Genomic DNA, 17,276 nt, shown 5'->3' with positions numbered 1-17,276 from the left:
AGCAGACACTTGAATGTTGCGGCTGTTGCAGTTATGAATGCCCCTAACTTTGACATTGGTAGAGAATAGTCTGTTTTTGAGATTCTTGGTTTTGTAGGTTGAATGAGTTCCATGTTTAGAACAGTTTATTAACTGATTTGTGGCTCTTGGAGTGAGAGAAGGTCTCTGTTTTATTGTCATGCTCTCTGAGCTGACTTCTTGCACTCAATAAGAATGAATCTTTGCTCACAGCGCAGGCTAATTAGCAGATAGTCCTTTGACTGTGACTTTAGCGGCATGTTAACACTTGAAAGTAAGCTGGTGTACACGAGAATATTCAGTTCCACGAGCATACTCCAATAGTGATGAAGCAAGCTTTTTAAACCCTGTCCTTGTGTATTCCGCAAATGGAAAACAAAATATGTGTCTACAGTTGGGGACATATTCCCTCAGCAAAGATGTGACTTACTAACAAGTGGGCAGTTGTCATCCACACATTATTTTTAGTTGCAAGAGATCACAGTCAAGTTTGTTTGGAGTTTCTTTCACATTGTAGGCATATCATTCCATCAGCCGCTCTCTCTCTCTCTCTCTCTCTCGGCAGCCGCCATCCAGAGGCAATTTTGACTGTATTGACCTTTTAAAAACCATTTTAGGATTACAAGTTAGAAATGTCCACAGTACTTTTGGGTCCTTATCTGTAGTTGTAACAATATTGTAAAAAGACCATGGAAGGCTGGAGAGGGTTCAGTGAAGATGTAACCAGGAACGTGCAGGCATATACATCAGAAAAGAATTAACAGACAGGTCTTTTCTTTCTTGAAACAGGAAACCTGAAGATAAACTAATAGATTGTTGAAAGTTGTTTTGCTTTTTAATTATTATGCTATTTTGATAAAGTAGATACAGAGAGGTTTCCTCCTGTGGGGAAGAGGTAGTCACCAAGAAATTCAGTAATGAATTGAAAAGAAACGTGTTCACTCTGAATGGGAAGAAAATGAAACTTACTACTAGAGGGAGTATTTCAAGCGAGGAACAGAAAAATATTTAAGAGGAAGTCAGCCATCATTTGATGGAGAAGTGAATAGATGCGAATTATTGTCAATTTAGATAAGAAAAGGTGGAAGGAGACTTGAGCAGAGCACAACGCTGACATGGACAGTTTGTCTGAACAAACAATTACTTTACTGTTTGTCCTGTACAATCAGCTCTGTCATGGCAATTTTTAGAAAGAATAAGAGTGTGCAGATTTCAACAATTTATTGAATCCCTGCAGTGTGGAAACAGGCCATTCAGCCCAACAGGTTCACATCGACCCTCCAAAGGATATCCCACCCAGCCCTATTCCCCTATCTTATCCCCGTAACCCTGCATTTCCCATGACTAACTCTCACAGCCTGAACACCATGGGAAATTTAGCATGGCCCATTGTACATCTTTGGACTGTGGGAGAAAACTGGAGCACCCAGCAGAAACCCACACAGACATGGGGAGAACTTGCAAAGTCCACACAGACAGTCACCCAAGGGTAGAATCCAACCCAGGCACTATGAGGCAGCAGTGCTAACCATCCTGATTGTACACCAAAATTGTCAAGATTTCATCATCAAGTTGTAGTGGGCCAAGTGCGATTGTATATGTATTAGGTAAAAACACTGACTGCAGATGCTGGAAACCAGATTCTGGATTAGAGTGGTGCTGGAAAAGCACAGCAGTTCAGGCAGCATCCGAGGAGCAGGAAAATCAACGTTTCGGGCAAAAGGCCTTCATCAGGAATAGAGGCAGAGTTCCTGAAGGGTGGAGAGATAAATGAGAGGAGGGTGGGGGTGGGGAGAAAGTGGGGGAGGGGATGAAGGTGATAGAGCAGAGAGGACGTGGAGTGGATAGGTGGAAAGGAAAATAGGCAGGTAGGACAAGTCATGGGGACAGTGCTGAGCTGGAAGTTTGGAACTGGGGTGAGGTGGGGGAAGGGGAAATAAGGAAACTGGTGAAGTCCACATTGATGCCCTGGAGTTGAAGTGTTCTGAAGCGGAAGATGAGGCGTTCTTCCTCCAGGCATCAGGTGGTGAGGGAGCGGCGGAGAAGGAGGCCCAGAACCTCCATGTCCTCGCACCAATCAACCACACCTCCCTGTGGCCCAACATTTCAACTCCCCCTCCCACTCAGCCGAGGACATGGAGGCCCTGGGCCTCCTTCACCGCCGCTCCCTCACCACCCGACGCTTGGAGGAAGAACGCCTATCCACTCCACCCTCCTCTCTGACCTATCACCTTCATCCCACCCCCATTCACCCATTGTACTCTTTGCTACCTTCCCTCACCCTCTTCCCTGACCTATCATCTTCATCCCCACCCCACTCACCTATTGTACTCTATGCTATTTTCTCCCCACCCCCACCCCCCTCTCATTTATCTCTCCACCCTTCAGGCTCTCTGCCTCTATTCCTGATGAAGGGCTTTTGCCCGAAACGTTGATTTTCCTGCTCCTCGGATGCTGCCTGAACTGCTGTGCTTTTCCAGCACCACTCTAATCCATATATATGTATTATACAGATCAACCTTGATTATCCGAACAAGATGGGCGGGAAGTATTTTGTTTGGATACCTGACCTGATCATAAACAATTGAAATGCATGTACAAGGATCTTACAATCTTGTTCGGATAATCCGAAATTCGGATAATTGATGTTTGGATTACCAAGGTTGTTCTGTATATATATGTAGTGTACACCACAAGAAAGGCTTTAAGAGTATGATTAATGGTTGCTCCTATTGATTTGGAGAAAATGTTCTTGGCATTTTGTAGTTATACTGTGAAAATGTGGTAGAAGAGAGCCACTACCCTAGGGGCAGTCGTTTTGCACGGTGATTTCTGTGCATTTGCCACTATCATTGAAGTGTAGCACTACTGAATTTCCAGATCTATGCTTAAGAGTAATAATGTCATTAAACAAGACAAAATCAATGCTTTGCTGACTAAATAATTCTAATATCTGTATTTTCAGTTTACCATTACTTCTGGAGATTTTTATCATTCACAATATTTTGCTTTCGTCTTCTTGTTTAAATACTGTTGACAGAGTAGCAGGTCTTGAAGATCCACTGAAATCACCAAATAACCAGGAAACATAAGAAACAGAATGGGTCCTTAATAATATGAGGAGACAACATTTGCATCACTCACAAATGATAACATCTCATATTGATCCACACAATAGAGTGGGATGTGGGGCACTCTGACAAGGAGGATCAAGGATGATGCAACATGGCACTTTGACATTGGACCTCATTCCGATGAAAGTACCACTAGCCTTGCTGCAGTGAAACACAACATTGTAAGTGCTGCATGAGTTCTGAATCCTTCTGTTCCCAGCCCCACTTCAACATTATATTTACAGTTCAAATTGAGAGGAAGTCAATTCCATCCCCTTGTGCAGCCTAGGTTTTAGATTAGCTTTGTGCTTTGTGGTCTGCGAGTGCCTCTTTTAAGGTCACCTGGAATTACTCTTGTTTCATAGTGGAAGTGTGGAAGCAGGCCATTCAGCCCATTCAGCCTCCCACCCAAACCCACTTTCTACCCTATAATCCTGCATTTCCCACGGCTAATCCACCTAACCGACATTTCTCTGGACAATAGGAGATATTTATCATGGTCAATCCTCCCAAGATGCACATCTTTGGACTGTGGGAGGAAACCAGAACACTGGAAAGAAATCCACACAGACATGGAGAGAGCGCAAAAAATCCACACAGACAGTCGCCCGAGGCTGGAATCAAACCCGGGTTCCTGCCACTGCGAGAATGACTGATGCATTTGCCTCTTGAAAGGCTGACTGCTGCTCACAAGTGAAATCTGAGTAATGGCCCAGAACACAAAGTACTGATTACTCCAATTCCAGGTGCCATGACATATTAATGAGGCAAGATTATGTAAAAATGAGGGTGATAATAATCCTGTTAATCAGCCTCTAGCCACTCATTGGCAAAAATCTCAACTCGACATCTGGGACTTGGTTGAGAAATGCAACTTTACATTCTTGACTGGAAAAAGGCCTTGCTCAACATTTCACATGACTCTCCCAGACCTCTCACCACTGCAGACGTCATTCAAGGCCGGTGAAGTTTCCATCAATATATCTGTTGTAAAGTTGATGCAGGCAGTTTTATCTGCATTCCAATCTTTCTAAAAAAGTTTTGACAACTCCAAATAGCACCAGGGGGAGGTGAAAACAATTAAGAAAATGCATTTGGTGAATGATGGTGTACTCATTAAGGGTTAATAATGCAGTCATGGCTCGTTCAGCAGGGAGGAGCATTAGAGAATAATGCAATATAGTTCATAAGCTTAGAGTCACTCAGTGGGAAGATTAACAAATGAACACATAAAGCATTCTTTGTTGACCCTTTGCCAGCGCTTTCAATGGAAGTGTTAACCCTTGTAAAATAAATGTGTTAAAGATCAGCCTATGGTTACATTAAACATTTATGCGCGCAGAGTAATTTCAAGGTGACATATTTCAATGTTTCAGTGAGAGAGTGTGATGGGGTCTAGGTGTAATGGAGAGCAGAATATGATATGCCAGTGTTAAATCTGCAGGTATTTGTAACTCATCCTGAGTAGCTGTATGAGATAAAATCTGATTTCATCCTGCTGTTTTCAAGAAAAATTAAAGTGGGCCTATTTTGCTTACTATTAGTTTCCGTTGCAAAATATGTACTCGGCTTGTGCAGCTCCACTAATACATGTGATGGGCAGGAAAGTAACCACCTTGTACTGCTACACAGCTTGTGATGCCTGATACCAATTGCTAATAGACATCATTCAAAGCAAAATGATTGAAGTATTAAACAGCATCATCTCAGTGATCATCAATCTGGAAATAATTGCAAATGTGATGATTTTGCATTGGTTGAATCACAGCATTTGAACATTTCAATTGGTTTGAAAATGGAAAGAAACTGAACTGGAAAGAAAATTCTAAATAATTCACACACTTTATAGCGCCTCCATCCTTTCGGAAACAAAAGCCAAATATTGCCAAAAAGGAGGAACAAAGAAAAAGCAGCATAATCTCACCAGGTCAGGCACTATCTGCGAAATGAGAAAGATGGTTAATGGTTCAGGTTAATGAGCTTTGGTCAGTGCTGTTCAGTTCAAATAGTTGCAACATTTCCCCACCTTACCGGGTCTGTACCTCAAAAATATTTTATTGGTTGTCAAGCATTATTGGAGATCCTGTGTTCATGAAAGACGCAAGAAATGAAAGACTGAAGCAAGTGAATTCAGCTGAAGTACAGTGTCACTGGCTTCCAGTAACTCATCCAAGTGGTCATTCCTCATTCATAAGAATACCGATAAATGAACAGAACTGAAAATGTGTTGCTGGAAAAGCGCAGCAGGTCAGGCAGCATCCAAGGAATAGGAGAATCGACGTTTCGGGCATAAGCCCTTCTTCAGGAAGGGCTTATGCCCGAAACGTCGATTCTCCTGTTCTTTGGATGCTGCCTGACCTGCTGTGCTTTTCCAGCAACACATTTTCAGCTCTGATCTCCAGCATCTGCAGACCTCACTTTCTCCCCGATAAATGAACCAACCAAGGAAGAGGGAAATGGAATGGAAATATAACTGCATGATCATGTTACCAACAGCACCATTCCATCAGCACCATGCAGTAGGACAAAAACTTATAAATAGCAAGTGGGCAAATTTTCAAGGAGTTTATAATATTCAGCAGACCTTTATTTTCTGAAAATTCTGTATCTCTTCCAGCAGAGCTATGGGAGAATGTCTGCTGGAAATTTGCCCTCTTAATATCTGCTATCAGGCAGAAAGCACACACATAACAAGCTGCGGTAGTCAAGTGGTTAAACAGTTCTGTGTTCATTCACGATAAGGGACATAAAGCTTACATCTTATAAACCCCCCCCAAGAGTGTGAGAGCACACCATCGGGTTTTACAATCAGGCATTTCCAACCATGTTGGAGTAAATCAATTGCTTATCAGTGCTGTGCTGCCTGAAAGAATTCCATTCGGGTTATGTTGGCTTCTTCAAAAAAAAAGAAGCAAAATGCTATTCAGCAAAGGATGCTGCTTTTATCAGAACCCACTGCACATTCCTTTCTAGGGTGTTCAGAACAGTTAGAGTCTGGAGGCCTGAATAATGGATTTTTGTTTTCTGAATCTCTTCCTTTTGAAAAGGATAAAATTGAAGATAGATAGAGAAGCAGTGGTTTGTGTTTTCAGTCTTTAGGACTAAAGGTTAGAGCTACTTTCCAGTGTGCTAAACAATCAGATGCATTGTAGCATTCATTACTGTGTTAGTGTCTCATACTCAATGAATCAATCTCATTATTGAAGCTACTACCTTCACTTTACAAAACTGAAAATAAATTGTAAAACATTGCTGAAGTCAATAGGATTTAGCACTGAACCAGGCAGTCATTGCCCATTCAGACCCCGGAATCGCTAAGACATATCTAGGTAATCTAACCACCATCCTTTAAACTACACACAAAGGTCATAGTGTCGCTTAGATTAGGCTAAAAAAAACAGGGATTGTAAGGGAAATACACTGAGAACCTAACCTTGATGTTATATTTGGAAAGGTTTTGTAACTTATTTCCACATGCAGCACCTGGGGCCAGCTAACTTTCCTGTCACACAACTCATTCCTTCGTAAAGAAGATACAACAGCTCAGACAGCAATGACCTATCGCTGCCCTAACAATGTAGCCTTAAGCTTGTAAGGCACCAGGAACACATGGTTTTAAACTCAAACAAAATTGTTTTTGCTAAATCGGGTAGAAGCTCAGTAAGTCACTTGACTGTTGAATTAAGTGGGGAAATAATGATACAAAGAGCCTATTGCTGTTCTGCTGAATGCAAAAGTGACATTAGACCTCATAAAGAGATTCAGCCTGGAAGGAGGCAAGGTCACATGAGTCACTTGGTGAATTTTCTCTTGTATTCTATCTTACAATGAATGGCACCTGAGTTTGGATGGAAGGTTTTTCAGATCTCACTGCAGTATAGAGGTGCAGACCTTTGAGACATTACACATGGTTATTACAGTTCTATTGTAAAGGGAATGGAGGAGGAAGTGATGTTTGATCAAATTTGAACTAAGTGACTGCAATTAGCGTTAGGGTCCTCGTCGGTTAATGTAGAAATTAGGGTCAAGAATCAGAGGGCACTGTGTTAAGGTGATTGAGCAATTTAGCCAGTGGGTGATAAAGAAAAATCTTTTTGGACCCTGAATAGTTGGATCTGGAATGCATCTTAACTGAAGCCTGACCCAACTCTGGCTTTCAAAAGGGATTTGGTTCAGTACCTGAAGAGAGAAACAAAATGCAGGATCACACGGCAACAGCACAGAATCGGAATTAGATGAGTTGTGTGGATAAAATGGGCCGATGGCGTCCTTCAGTTGTGTAATCATTCTTTGCTTCTATGATTTGACAAAAGCAAATTAGCAGCTGGCATGGATTAAACCCATTTATTTGATCTGAGATCAAAAATTTTAATCACACTTAATCACCTTACCCACTGCATGCTATCTCAGACATTAGAACTTTGAAACCATTCATGTTAAATTTTCATGTTAGATACCCATTTTGTTAACTGTTGGAAAGGATCTACTTCCTTATCACAATTACTGCATTGTCTACACCCACACTTTTGTTGCTGTTCATTGCTGTCTAAGGAATGTTGCTGCTTTCTCTCTCCCTTCTATCCTGAGCAATCACATGTACCAATATAATCGCTGATCATCGCAAACTTTATACATTGCGGAAAACAACTTATTATGTACACATCTCTGGCATTTATTGTGGATGATTTCATCAGTGATATATATAATTCTCTAGCATTAAATTTGAGATTCATTCACCCAGTCTTATAATTTTTTGAAAAATAATAAGTAATTTGTAAATTGAAGCATTCATTTTGGATGATTGACAGCCATAGTGCAGATCAAGACTTGGCCTCATATCTTTGCTGTTTAAACAAGCTTCTGTTAATTGGATTGTACCTGAATTAATTACAGAAACTCAAACTAACTGGAGATCAGCTCAGAAGAAGAGTCATACCGGACTCAAATGTTAACTCTGTTTGTCTCTCCAGACAGCTGCCGGGCTTGCTGAGTTTCTCCAGGATTCTCTGTGCTTGTTTCAGATTTCCAGCATTTGCAATATTTGGCCTTTATCTGTGTTAATTGGCTCCATCTACGTTGAATACCGTTTATAAAGCACTTTTATGCAAACCCAGAATATAAATAGCGTTTTTTTCAAAAGGGACACAGTCCATCAGGTATTCCCCCTTTTGCCTTTCTCTTGCAATCTCCTCTCCTACTTGTCTTTGAACGTAGCCCTTTGACAAGCTTTTAGTCATCTGTACTGACTTTTTTTTTGCTAACATTTCTGTGAAGAACCTTGGGTCATGCTCATATGTTAAAGGTATTACATAGGCCGAGGTTCCAAATTTGATCTATTATCAGTCTACAGCAGTTCTGAGGGTTATTTTACATGAACGTGTACCATCTGCTATTTTCTACAGGGGGATGGACTTTAGCTAAATTTGAGGCCCATTTTATTTTGCGTGTTTAATCATGTTTGCATGTTCAGTACTTTCAAAGAACCATATATATCCAATTGCTTTTTCATCCTTCAGAAAGCATATTTGTGGAACTGTATGAATAAGAGTAATATATTTTGTGAAATCTGAATTCAGATTTGTGCTTGAGGTAAATTCTGTCAGGTGTGGTAGCTTGCTTTAGAGAGAATTGGCACCAAGTGACTCAAATACTGATTGTGGCTGGGGGTGCAAGTGACTAAACTGAACCGAGAATAATCTGTCCAAAATTGGAAGGAGTTGGGGGAAAGGGTTGGAAAGCAAAGAAGAGCATTAACTTCCATGTTCTTTGCCCTTCTTTCTAGTCTCACCGCCGCGTTACATTTCATCTGCCCGACGGCTCCCAGGAAAGCTGCAGTGATAGTGGTTTAGGAGACCATGAACCAGTAAGTGGTGGCACGCTGATCTCACACCCTCTCCCTCTGGTTCAGCCGCAGGACGAGTTCTACGAGCAGGCTTCCCCAGACAAGAGGACCGAGGCCGACGGCAACTCTGACCCAAATTCTAGTAAGTGACGACCTTGTTTCTTTCCCAAGTGTGGTTGCTCTAAACTGGGAATATAACCTTGTCTTCTGCCACATTAATTTTCAGTGCTAAAACAACCACCTTCCCCAGCCCGCTCCCCCCCCCCTCCCTGTTAAGGGTCACAAGTTTATCACTCCTTCGTGCTTTTGTTTCAGGTCTTGAATGTGGTTCAGCAGTAATGTGTGGAGCAGCTGCAGGTTTTACTGGCTGCAATGCATTTAGCACACCATAAGGCGGGGAACATTTGCTGTTTTACTGCCAAGGCTTAAAGGGGGTGAGATGCCTCTTTCACCACAAAGAAAATAAACAGGGGAATGCTCACTTTTCTCCCTGCTTAATGACCCGCTAATTAAATTCCAGAAACACACCGCTGCCAATTGTAGCATTTTTGAGAAGGATATTGACATGGCTCATTAATTCGGGAGAAAAGCAGACATCTTTCTTCTCTTTGTAGGCAAAAGTTTACTTCTGTACCTCCCCAAGTATTCACATTAATCACTGGGTATTGTGGTCCAGGCATTGTGCTCCTTGTTTTAAACTGTGACATAATATATTAACCAGCATGTACCAGTCAATATTTTGGGCTACTGCTATATGTTGGGAAGGGATGTTCAGATACTACTTTCAACTGAAAGGCAATTTTATTTTTATGCTACCACCAAGATATTGGGGATGGTCTCCTTGTACTGCAATTTGTTTGTTGGGTATTGCCTTCTGCATCTTGATTTGTACTGACATCTGTTGGTTATTCACTCTGTGCTGAACACAAATGAGCTGATTCCAGTGCTCACTTTCTCCCAGTTGATTACAAATCCAGTTTTACTGTCACTTTCGATATATTCGTGAGATTGGATGCATCTTGAGCATTGAATGATCAATTTGGCTGCCTGTTGAGACTTGACTTGCAGCACATGTGAACTATCTAACACCCAGTCCAAATTTCAAAGCTCTTAAACATCTCAGGTTAAAGATACTGAGCCAGTTCAAAGGATCAACCAATGTTTTTGTTTGTGGGACACGTGCATTGCAACTTAAATGTTTTTTTTCTTTTTACTTCTTGGTAATATCATCACTTTTGTCTTCCCTAGTGGTTCTATAGTTACCAATATTATGTCAATCCAGAAGGCATCAGGTTTGATAGTTAATTTGTGCTAAATAAACAAACCACAGTTAGGGAAGTGTCTATTTCATTCACCTCAGAACAATGCAGATTAATTTCTGTAATTTGTAGTGTTAATAGTTTCTTGGTGTACAGGAATTCTGTTGACAGAATCTTCCAGTTTAGCTCTTGGATTGCAGCAATTTTTGTGTGTCTGTTTACTTATCTCAGTGCCCTCACCAAAGATAAACTAATCAAGCACAGTGAGCGTAGATTAGTTTTCCAACCCACATGATCAAACACAGAACAATTGAACTATTGTAAATTATGGGTTGCCCAGAGGAGATTACCTTAGTTTCGTTCAGGAAAGATCTACAGTATTTGGGAGCCTTCCTAATCCTTATCAGTCCACCTCAGCTGTAGTTGGAGGTGCAAGTGTGGGTCCATTGTCATTGGATTCCAATGATGTCATTGGTTCAAGAGACATCTTCAGAACCTGACTATAATGTTAACAGGCTGTGGGTGGGAAATCATGTTTTGGTTTTTAAATTTATTTTCTTTCCATTGTAGAGCCAGGAAAAGCTTGCATTTGTAAGACGAACATTTCAAAATCAGCTAGCTCAGTGAGACTGGAACTTTCGGTCTGCCTTTTGTTGAAATTAATTGTGTATGTGACATGTGGTATTATGATAACTCCAAAAGTGAATGAACTTTAGACAGCAATCATTTTTTCATAGGAGTTAACCAAGAGAGAAACTGTACAGCGTGGTGCAATGTGTAAGATTGTCCATGATGTGCCATTTGGTTTTGTTTAAACCATTGTTATGCAAGTACTGTCCTGACACTTTTTTTGATGTTTTAAGGAAGCCTCATTTTTGGTAGAAACAGAATTATAAGGTGAGTGGTTGGTAAGAATCATTGGGTGAAGATTAGTGGAACTAGGAGAGCATTTGCTTCTGAAAATTCAAGGAGAAACTAAGACTTTTTCAAGAAATTCATTGCAGATATTAGGAGACACAAGGATCAGCTGATTTATGTAAAATGACCACCGTCCCATCACGGGTATCTGAAGTGGAAGAGTAGTAATACAATTGATGGTCGGTTAGTGCTGTCATAAATTGCTCATGCAAGCAGAGTGTAGGATGTACATTAAGGGCTTTCTTCAGATTCCTTCAACCTGCTTAGGTTAGAATCATAGAATCCCTAAAGTGTGGAAGCAGGCCATTCAGCCCAGAAGTTCCACACTATCCCTCCAAAAGCCCTGACTCACCCCATCCCTGTAATCCTGCATTTCCCGTGGCTAATCCACCTAGTCTGCAAACCCCTGGACACTGCAGGCAATTTAGCATAACTAAACAAACCTAACCTGCATGTGCCTGGACTGTGGGAGGAAACCCTCAAAGGCACGGGGAGAATGTGCAAACTCTGTGCAGGCAGTCACCCAAGGGTTTAATCAACTTCGAGTCCCTTTGGCTGTGAGCAGCACTGCTAATGAAGGTCAATTTTCCTGCTCCTCGGATGCTGCCTGACCTGCTGTGCATTTCCAGTACTGAAAGACTGAAGCGACTGGGCTTTTCACTGAAAGACTGAAGCGACTGGGCTTGTATACCCTTGAGTTTCGAAGATTGAGAGGGGATCTGATTGAGACGTATAAGATTATGAAAGGATTGGACACTCTGGCAGTAGGAAACATATTTCCACTGATGGGTGAGTGCCGAACCAGAGGACACAGCTTAAAAATACGGGGTAGACCATTTAGGACAGAGCTCAGGAGAAACATCTTCACCCAGAGAGTAGTGGCTGTGTGGAATGCTCTGCCACAGGGGGCAGTGGAGGCCCACACTCTGGATTCATTTAAGAAGGAGTTGGATAGAGCTCTCAAAGATAGTGGAATCAAGGGTTATGGAGATAAGGCAGGAACAGGATACTGATTAGGAATGATCAGCCATGATTATATTGAATGGCGGTGCAGGCTCGAAGGGCTGAATGGCCTATTCCTGCATCTATTGTCTATTGTCTATTGACTTACCACTCTAATCTTGACTCTAATCTCCAGCATCTGCAGTCTTCACTTTTGCCTAGCACTTCTAACCACTGAGCCACCACGCTGGTCGGATGCAGTGTTGAATTAGTTGCTTCCCTTAAAATTCTTACACTGAATTTGCTGGTGAGACCAACATTTATTCTTCATTTGTAACTGCCCTTGAGAAAATGGCAGTGAGCTGTCTTCTTGAACTGCTGTAGTCCATATGGTGTAGATACACACACAGTGTTGTTATGAAGGGAGTTCCAGCCTTGTGGCCCAGCAACAGTTAGGTTGGTGATACGGTTGAAAGAAAAGATGATATGTGACTTGATGGGAATTCACAAGTGGTGGTGTTCCCATGCAGCTACTGCCCTTCTCATTCAAAGTGGTTGAGGTCATGGGTTTGTAAGGTACTATTGAAAGAGCCAAAGTGAATAGCTGCAGTGCATCTTGTATATAGCACATACTGTCTATTGGTGATGGAGGAACTGAAAGTTGAATGAGGTGAATGGAGTGCCAGTCACATGGACTGCTTTGTTTTGGATGGTTTTGAGCTTTTTGAATGCTGTTAGAACTGCACTCATCCAGATAATTGAGGGGTAGTCCACTAAACTCCTGACTTGTGCCTTATAGGTTGTGAGCAGGCTTTGGGAAATCAGGACATGAGTTATTCAAAGCTGAATTCATGGCCATTGATGTGCTCTTGTTGTTACATTATTTATATGGCTACTCCAGTAAAGTTTCTGATCAACAGTAGCCCCCAGGATGTTGATGGTGAGGAATTCAGCAGTTGTAATGCTGTTGAATGTCACAGGGAGATGTTTAGAATTTGACTTATACATGTTTATTGTTAGACATTTATGTGGCATAAGTATTACTTGCTGTCTAGCAACCCCAAGCCTGAATGTTGTCCAGTTCTTACTCCATATGGGCATTGACTTCTTCAATGTTGTCTGAGGAATCACAGATGATGCTGAACATTATGCAGTCACCAACGAACATAATCAGCTATGACTTTATGATGGTTACTGAAGCTGAGGATGGATCATTCACTTGTCACTTCTGGGCTGAAGATCATTGCAAATGCGACGCATTATCTTTCATACTGAGGTACTAAAGTTCCCCATCTTTGATGATGGATATATTTGTGAATTCACCTCATCCAGTAAGTTGTTTAATAGCTCACCAATGTTCACGACATGAGAATCCTCAGAGCTTAGATCTGATCCTTTACTTGAAGGATCTCCTGCCTCTGTTTATCAGTTCCTCCTTCCGCTGTTTGACTGCAAGTAGTCCCGTGCTTCTCACTTTAGCAAGTTTTTAGATATGCCTGGTGCTGTTCCTGCTATGTTTTTCTGCACTCTCCATTTAATGAGGATTTATTTCCTGGCTTTATAGTAATAGTAGAACAGGAGGTCTATGCTGAGCCATGAGGTTACAGACTTGTTGAATACTACTCTGCTGTTGATGACCCACAGCATCATGTGCATATTCAGTTTTGAGTTTCTAGATCTGTTTAAAATCTATACTACTTAGCACAGTGATATGGCACACAACAGAATGGAAGGTATCATAAATGTGAATTTTGTCTCCTCAAGGACTGTATGATGCTCATTCCTACCCAAAACTAACATGGACAAATGCATCTATGACAGGTGGATTATTGAAAATGAGGTTAAGTAATTTTATCCTTCTTGATATTTTCACTATTTGTTACAGGTAATTGTGACACTCTAGTATGTTTGTTCTTTAGGATTCAACTAGCTCAGTCAGTTGTCATACAATTGAGCCACTCTTGACAATGGACACTGACGTTCCCCAGCCAGAGTATATTCTGAGGCCTTCACCCTTCAATTGTGGTCAACATGGAGGAGTACTCATTCAGCGGTTGATAGGGGTGCTGTTGGGGTAATCAGCAGAAGATTTCCATACCTGTCTTTGACTTAATTCTATGAATTCCGTGTGATCCAGACTCTCAGGGCAACTTCTTCTCAACTGTATATAAATATGTCACCATCTCTGATGGGTTGCTGCTTGTGGTGCCTGGGTTGTTGCCTGTAAGGTATTATTTGGTGAGTGTGACTTTTGCCAGGCTGTTGCTTGACAGGTGTTTGAAGTAACTCCCATAATTTTGATAGAAATCCCTAGATACTAGTTTAGTACTTTTCAAAATTGACAAGAATGGGCGTTCCATTTCTGATACCTGTTCAGTTTCATTTCTTTATTGACTTTGTGTGGCAGTTTTATACAGTGGAGAGGATTGCTTGATTGTTTCAGAGTCAACCACATTGCTATAGATCTGGAGATATATGTAAGCCAGATCAGGTAAGAATGGCAGATTTCCTGCCCTGGAAGACATTTTAGTGAACAATTTTTTTCTTTGCAACACTCAACAATGATTTCATGGCCAGCATTAACCACCATTAGTCTGTTAATTCTGCTTTTATGACTTGAAATTAACTTCTTTCAGCTGTCATGGTTGAATTTGATTTCATGTCCCCAAAGACCCAGGGCCTCTGGATTGCTAATCCAGTGACATTCCCACCTTTTTGTGCTGCAAGCAATAGCATTATTGTTAACAATAGGATTATACTCTGTAAAATCCCAATCATTACTGCAGTGATTTTTATTTGGTTTGCAAGCTTGCTCTGTGTCCTAGATGTGTCATACCTCTTGCTGGCGTCTGTCTGCAGAGTCATTGCCTTTTGTTAGGATCATCCAACTCTTTTGTTGTTCCAGACTTCATGCAATTAGAGGGATGACATATTCCAATTAAAACAGTTGAAGATGATGATGCCACAGTGGTACCAGGTGAGGTACCAAGGTATGCCCATTTGTGTGCATTGCCAATTGTGTGGATGCTTAATTATGAGCCCTGGGACAGAATGAGCCTTGTCCACATTCAATACCAGAGTGCATGGATGACAATTGCTCTAGTCAAAGCCCTTTCACAAACATTTCTCCACATTTCTCTGAAATATCAATTTACAGGCAGCACATTAGTGTGCTTATAATCATCATGATCTGTCAATGAGAACGTTCCAGCATTGTTGAATGAGGTTCTGAAAATCAACCAGTCTAGAAGTAGAAACTGGCTTGAGATTCCTGTTGGATAGGTTCGTAAAATCAGTGAATGGGGACTGATCAAGGTAATGCAATATCTCGTGCACGATTGTAACATTTTTTGTTGATGATTGATTAAACACTTAAAATTAAACATTACGCTCTGCCATTATCAAAAGCAAAGCTTAAACTGCTTCTTTTGAACCCATTACTATATTTTTATGGAGGTGTTAACTCATTGAAAATTAATTGTTGAAAGTGTCCATTAAAATAATGAAGAGGGAAACTTTTATGCCAGCCATTAAGCATGTGATAACATCACGGACAGTAATTTCTCAGCTGAAAAGACTCGAGCAGTGTTTCTTGTTTGACCGTTGTGTGAGGTGAAACCCTAAGGTATTGAAACTGTTTTCTGTCTTGCAGTGTACACGTCTTCATCATCTAATAACATGTCCAGAATCTCTACAGGTACCTGTAATACACTTGTAACATGATTTGTTTTGATATGAGAAATATGAACTGAGACTGTCTCAGAGGCTTTGAGTTACTTGATAAGCACTAGAAGAAGCCTGTGAGATTTTAAAAAAATCTTCTGAGTGTTGGTTGGGAATAAGAACATGTTTTCTAGTTTAACAAGGTTTTCAAATGTGTGTTTATTTTTCAAAGTAATCTTTGTAATTTACATCATTTTCCTTCCCAGTACCATGCAGTGTTCATTCTGTTCCTCAGTGTCTGTGATTCTATGAACCGCTTTTGTAATTGCTTAGTGTTATTTCCAGGTGGTCCTTGGGATAAACACTACATTATCTATTTTACCTGCTCATTTATACTTTTGTTCAGAGAACTTCGAATATCAAAAAGTAAATTTAGCTTCTAATGGCATTGTTTTGTGTTAAGGTGGAGATGAGGTTGAAAATAGGTATTTGAATATGCTAGAGCACACTGAGTTGCAAGAATAACGTTTTGATTCAGCCAAATTTTACATTACTGTAATTATTTCTAAGGAGCAACACTTATGGAAATGAGAAGTTTTTCTAACGTGACACCAATTGTCAGTGCCAAACTTTCTAGCTTCTGTCTAGGTTTTACTGGTTGCAGAGTACACTTTTATTACATTGTTCCAGTAACATTTCTGAGCCTAATCCCAGCAGAGTAGCCCCGACTGCAAACTCTATAATTGGTGTTCGCCATGGCTGTGTTGGGAGCTCACTCACCTCAGAGTGAAAACATATTGTGGGTTTAACCCCACTCCATTATTTGATCAAAATCTAATGTTGACACATCAGAGAAGTACTGAAGGAGTACCACCTCAAAGATACCACTTTTCAGGGTAAACATCAAATTGAGGTTCCCTCAGAAAAGCATAAAAGAAACTATGGCGCTATATAGAAGTGGGTGAGTTATCCTTAGTGTTCTGACCTCCTGTTATCGTTTGACCCACAACACAAAAACAGATTATTTTTTACCTTATTACATTGTTTTATTTGATTGTTGGATGCAAAGTTGTCTGTCATGTTTTTGACAAGTGTTTAATTGACTTGCACAGTGTTTTGGGATAAGAAAAGGATCATGAAAGACACTAAATAAATGGTAGATTTTCTTTGACTGATTCTGTTTATTGCACCAAACGTCCTTGTGGCTTCTATGTGAGATGACCTGTTGGATGTTAACAAATGATTAACTATGATTAATTTATATTTTAGCTTTGTGCCTATGATTCAGTTTCACAACTGCCAAGGCTTTTTTTTTAACTGAGAAACCTGGCAACGAGGAAAGAAAATAAATTTGCCCTCTATTAATATTGGCTTGATTGTGGCCCAGGCTCTACAGGTGAAATGATACTGTGTTAACCCACTGTACCATGCAATATATCACTGGTGCCTGAAATATCTGCTTGCAGGAAATTTCTAATGAGGGTGACTATTTTATATTTTTGATTTTTGGTCACTCCTTCT

General features: G+C 40.7%; 1 protein-coding gene across 10 annotated transcripts in view; it reads left to right on the top strand.

Moving 5' to 3' along the window:
* LOC122550511 (protocadherin-9) overlaps positions 1-17,276 on the top strand; it is a 707,310-nt gene that overhangs the window by 420,113 nt on the left and 269,921 nt on the right. For 4 of the 10 annotated variants that reach the window (XM_043691349.2, XM_043691350.2, XM_087987939.1 and 1 more), the window contains one exon: positions 8,914-9,115. In XM_043691349.2, coding sequence (XP_043547284.1) covers positions 8,914-9,115 — 202 coding nt within the window. Of the gene's footprint in view, positions 1-8,913; positions 9,116-15,744; positions 15,790-17,276 lie in introns of all 10 variants that reach the window. The other 6 variants (XM_043691348.2, XM_043691344.2, XM_043691342.2 and 3 more) reach the window with 3 other exon arrangements.

The sequence above is a fragment of the Chiloscyllium plagiosum genome, unplaced genomic scaffold (genome assembly GCF_037043375.1).
Source record: "Chiloscyllium plagiosum isolate Xiang-an unplaced genomic scaffold, Cpla_swu_hap1 HiC_scaffold_6, whole genome shotgun sequence".
Lineage (NCBI taxonomy): Eukaryota > Metazoa > Chordata > Chondrichthyes > Orectolobiformes > Hemiscylliidae > Chiloscyllium > Chiloscyllium plagiosum.
This window is presented reverse-complemented; position numbering and strand designations above follow the sequence as displayed.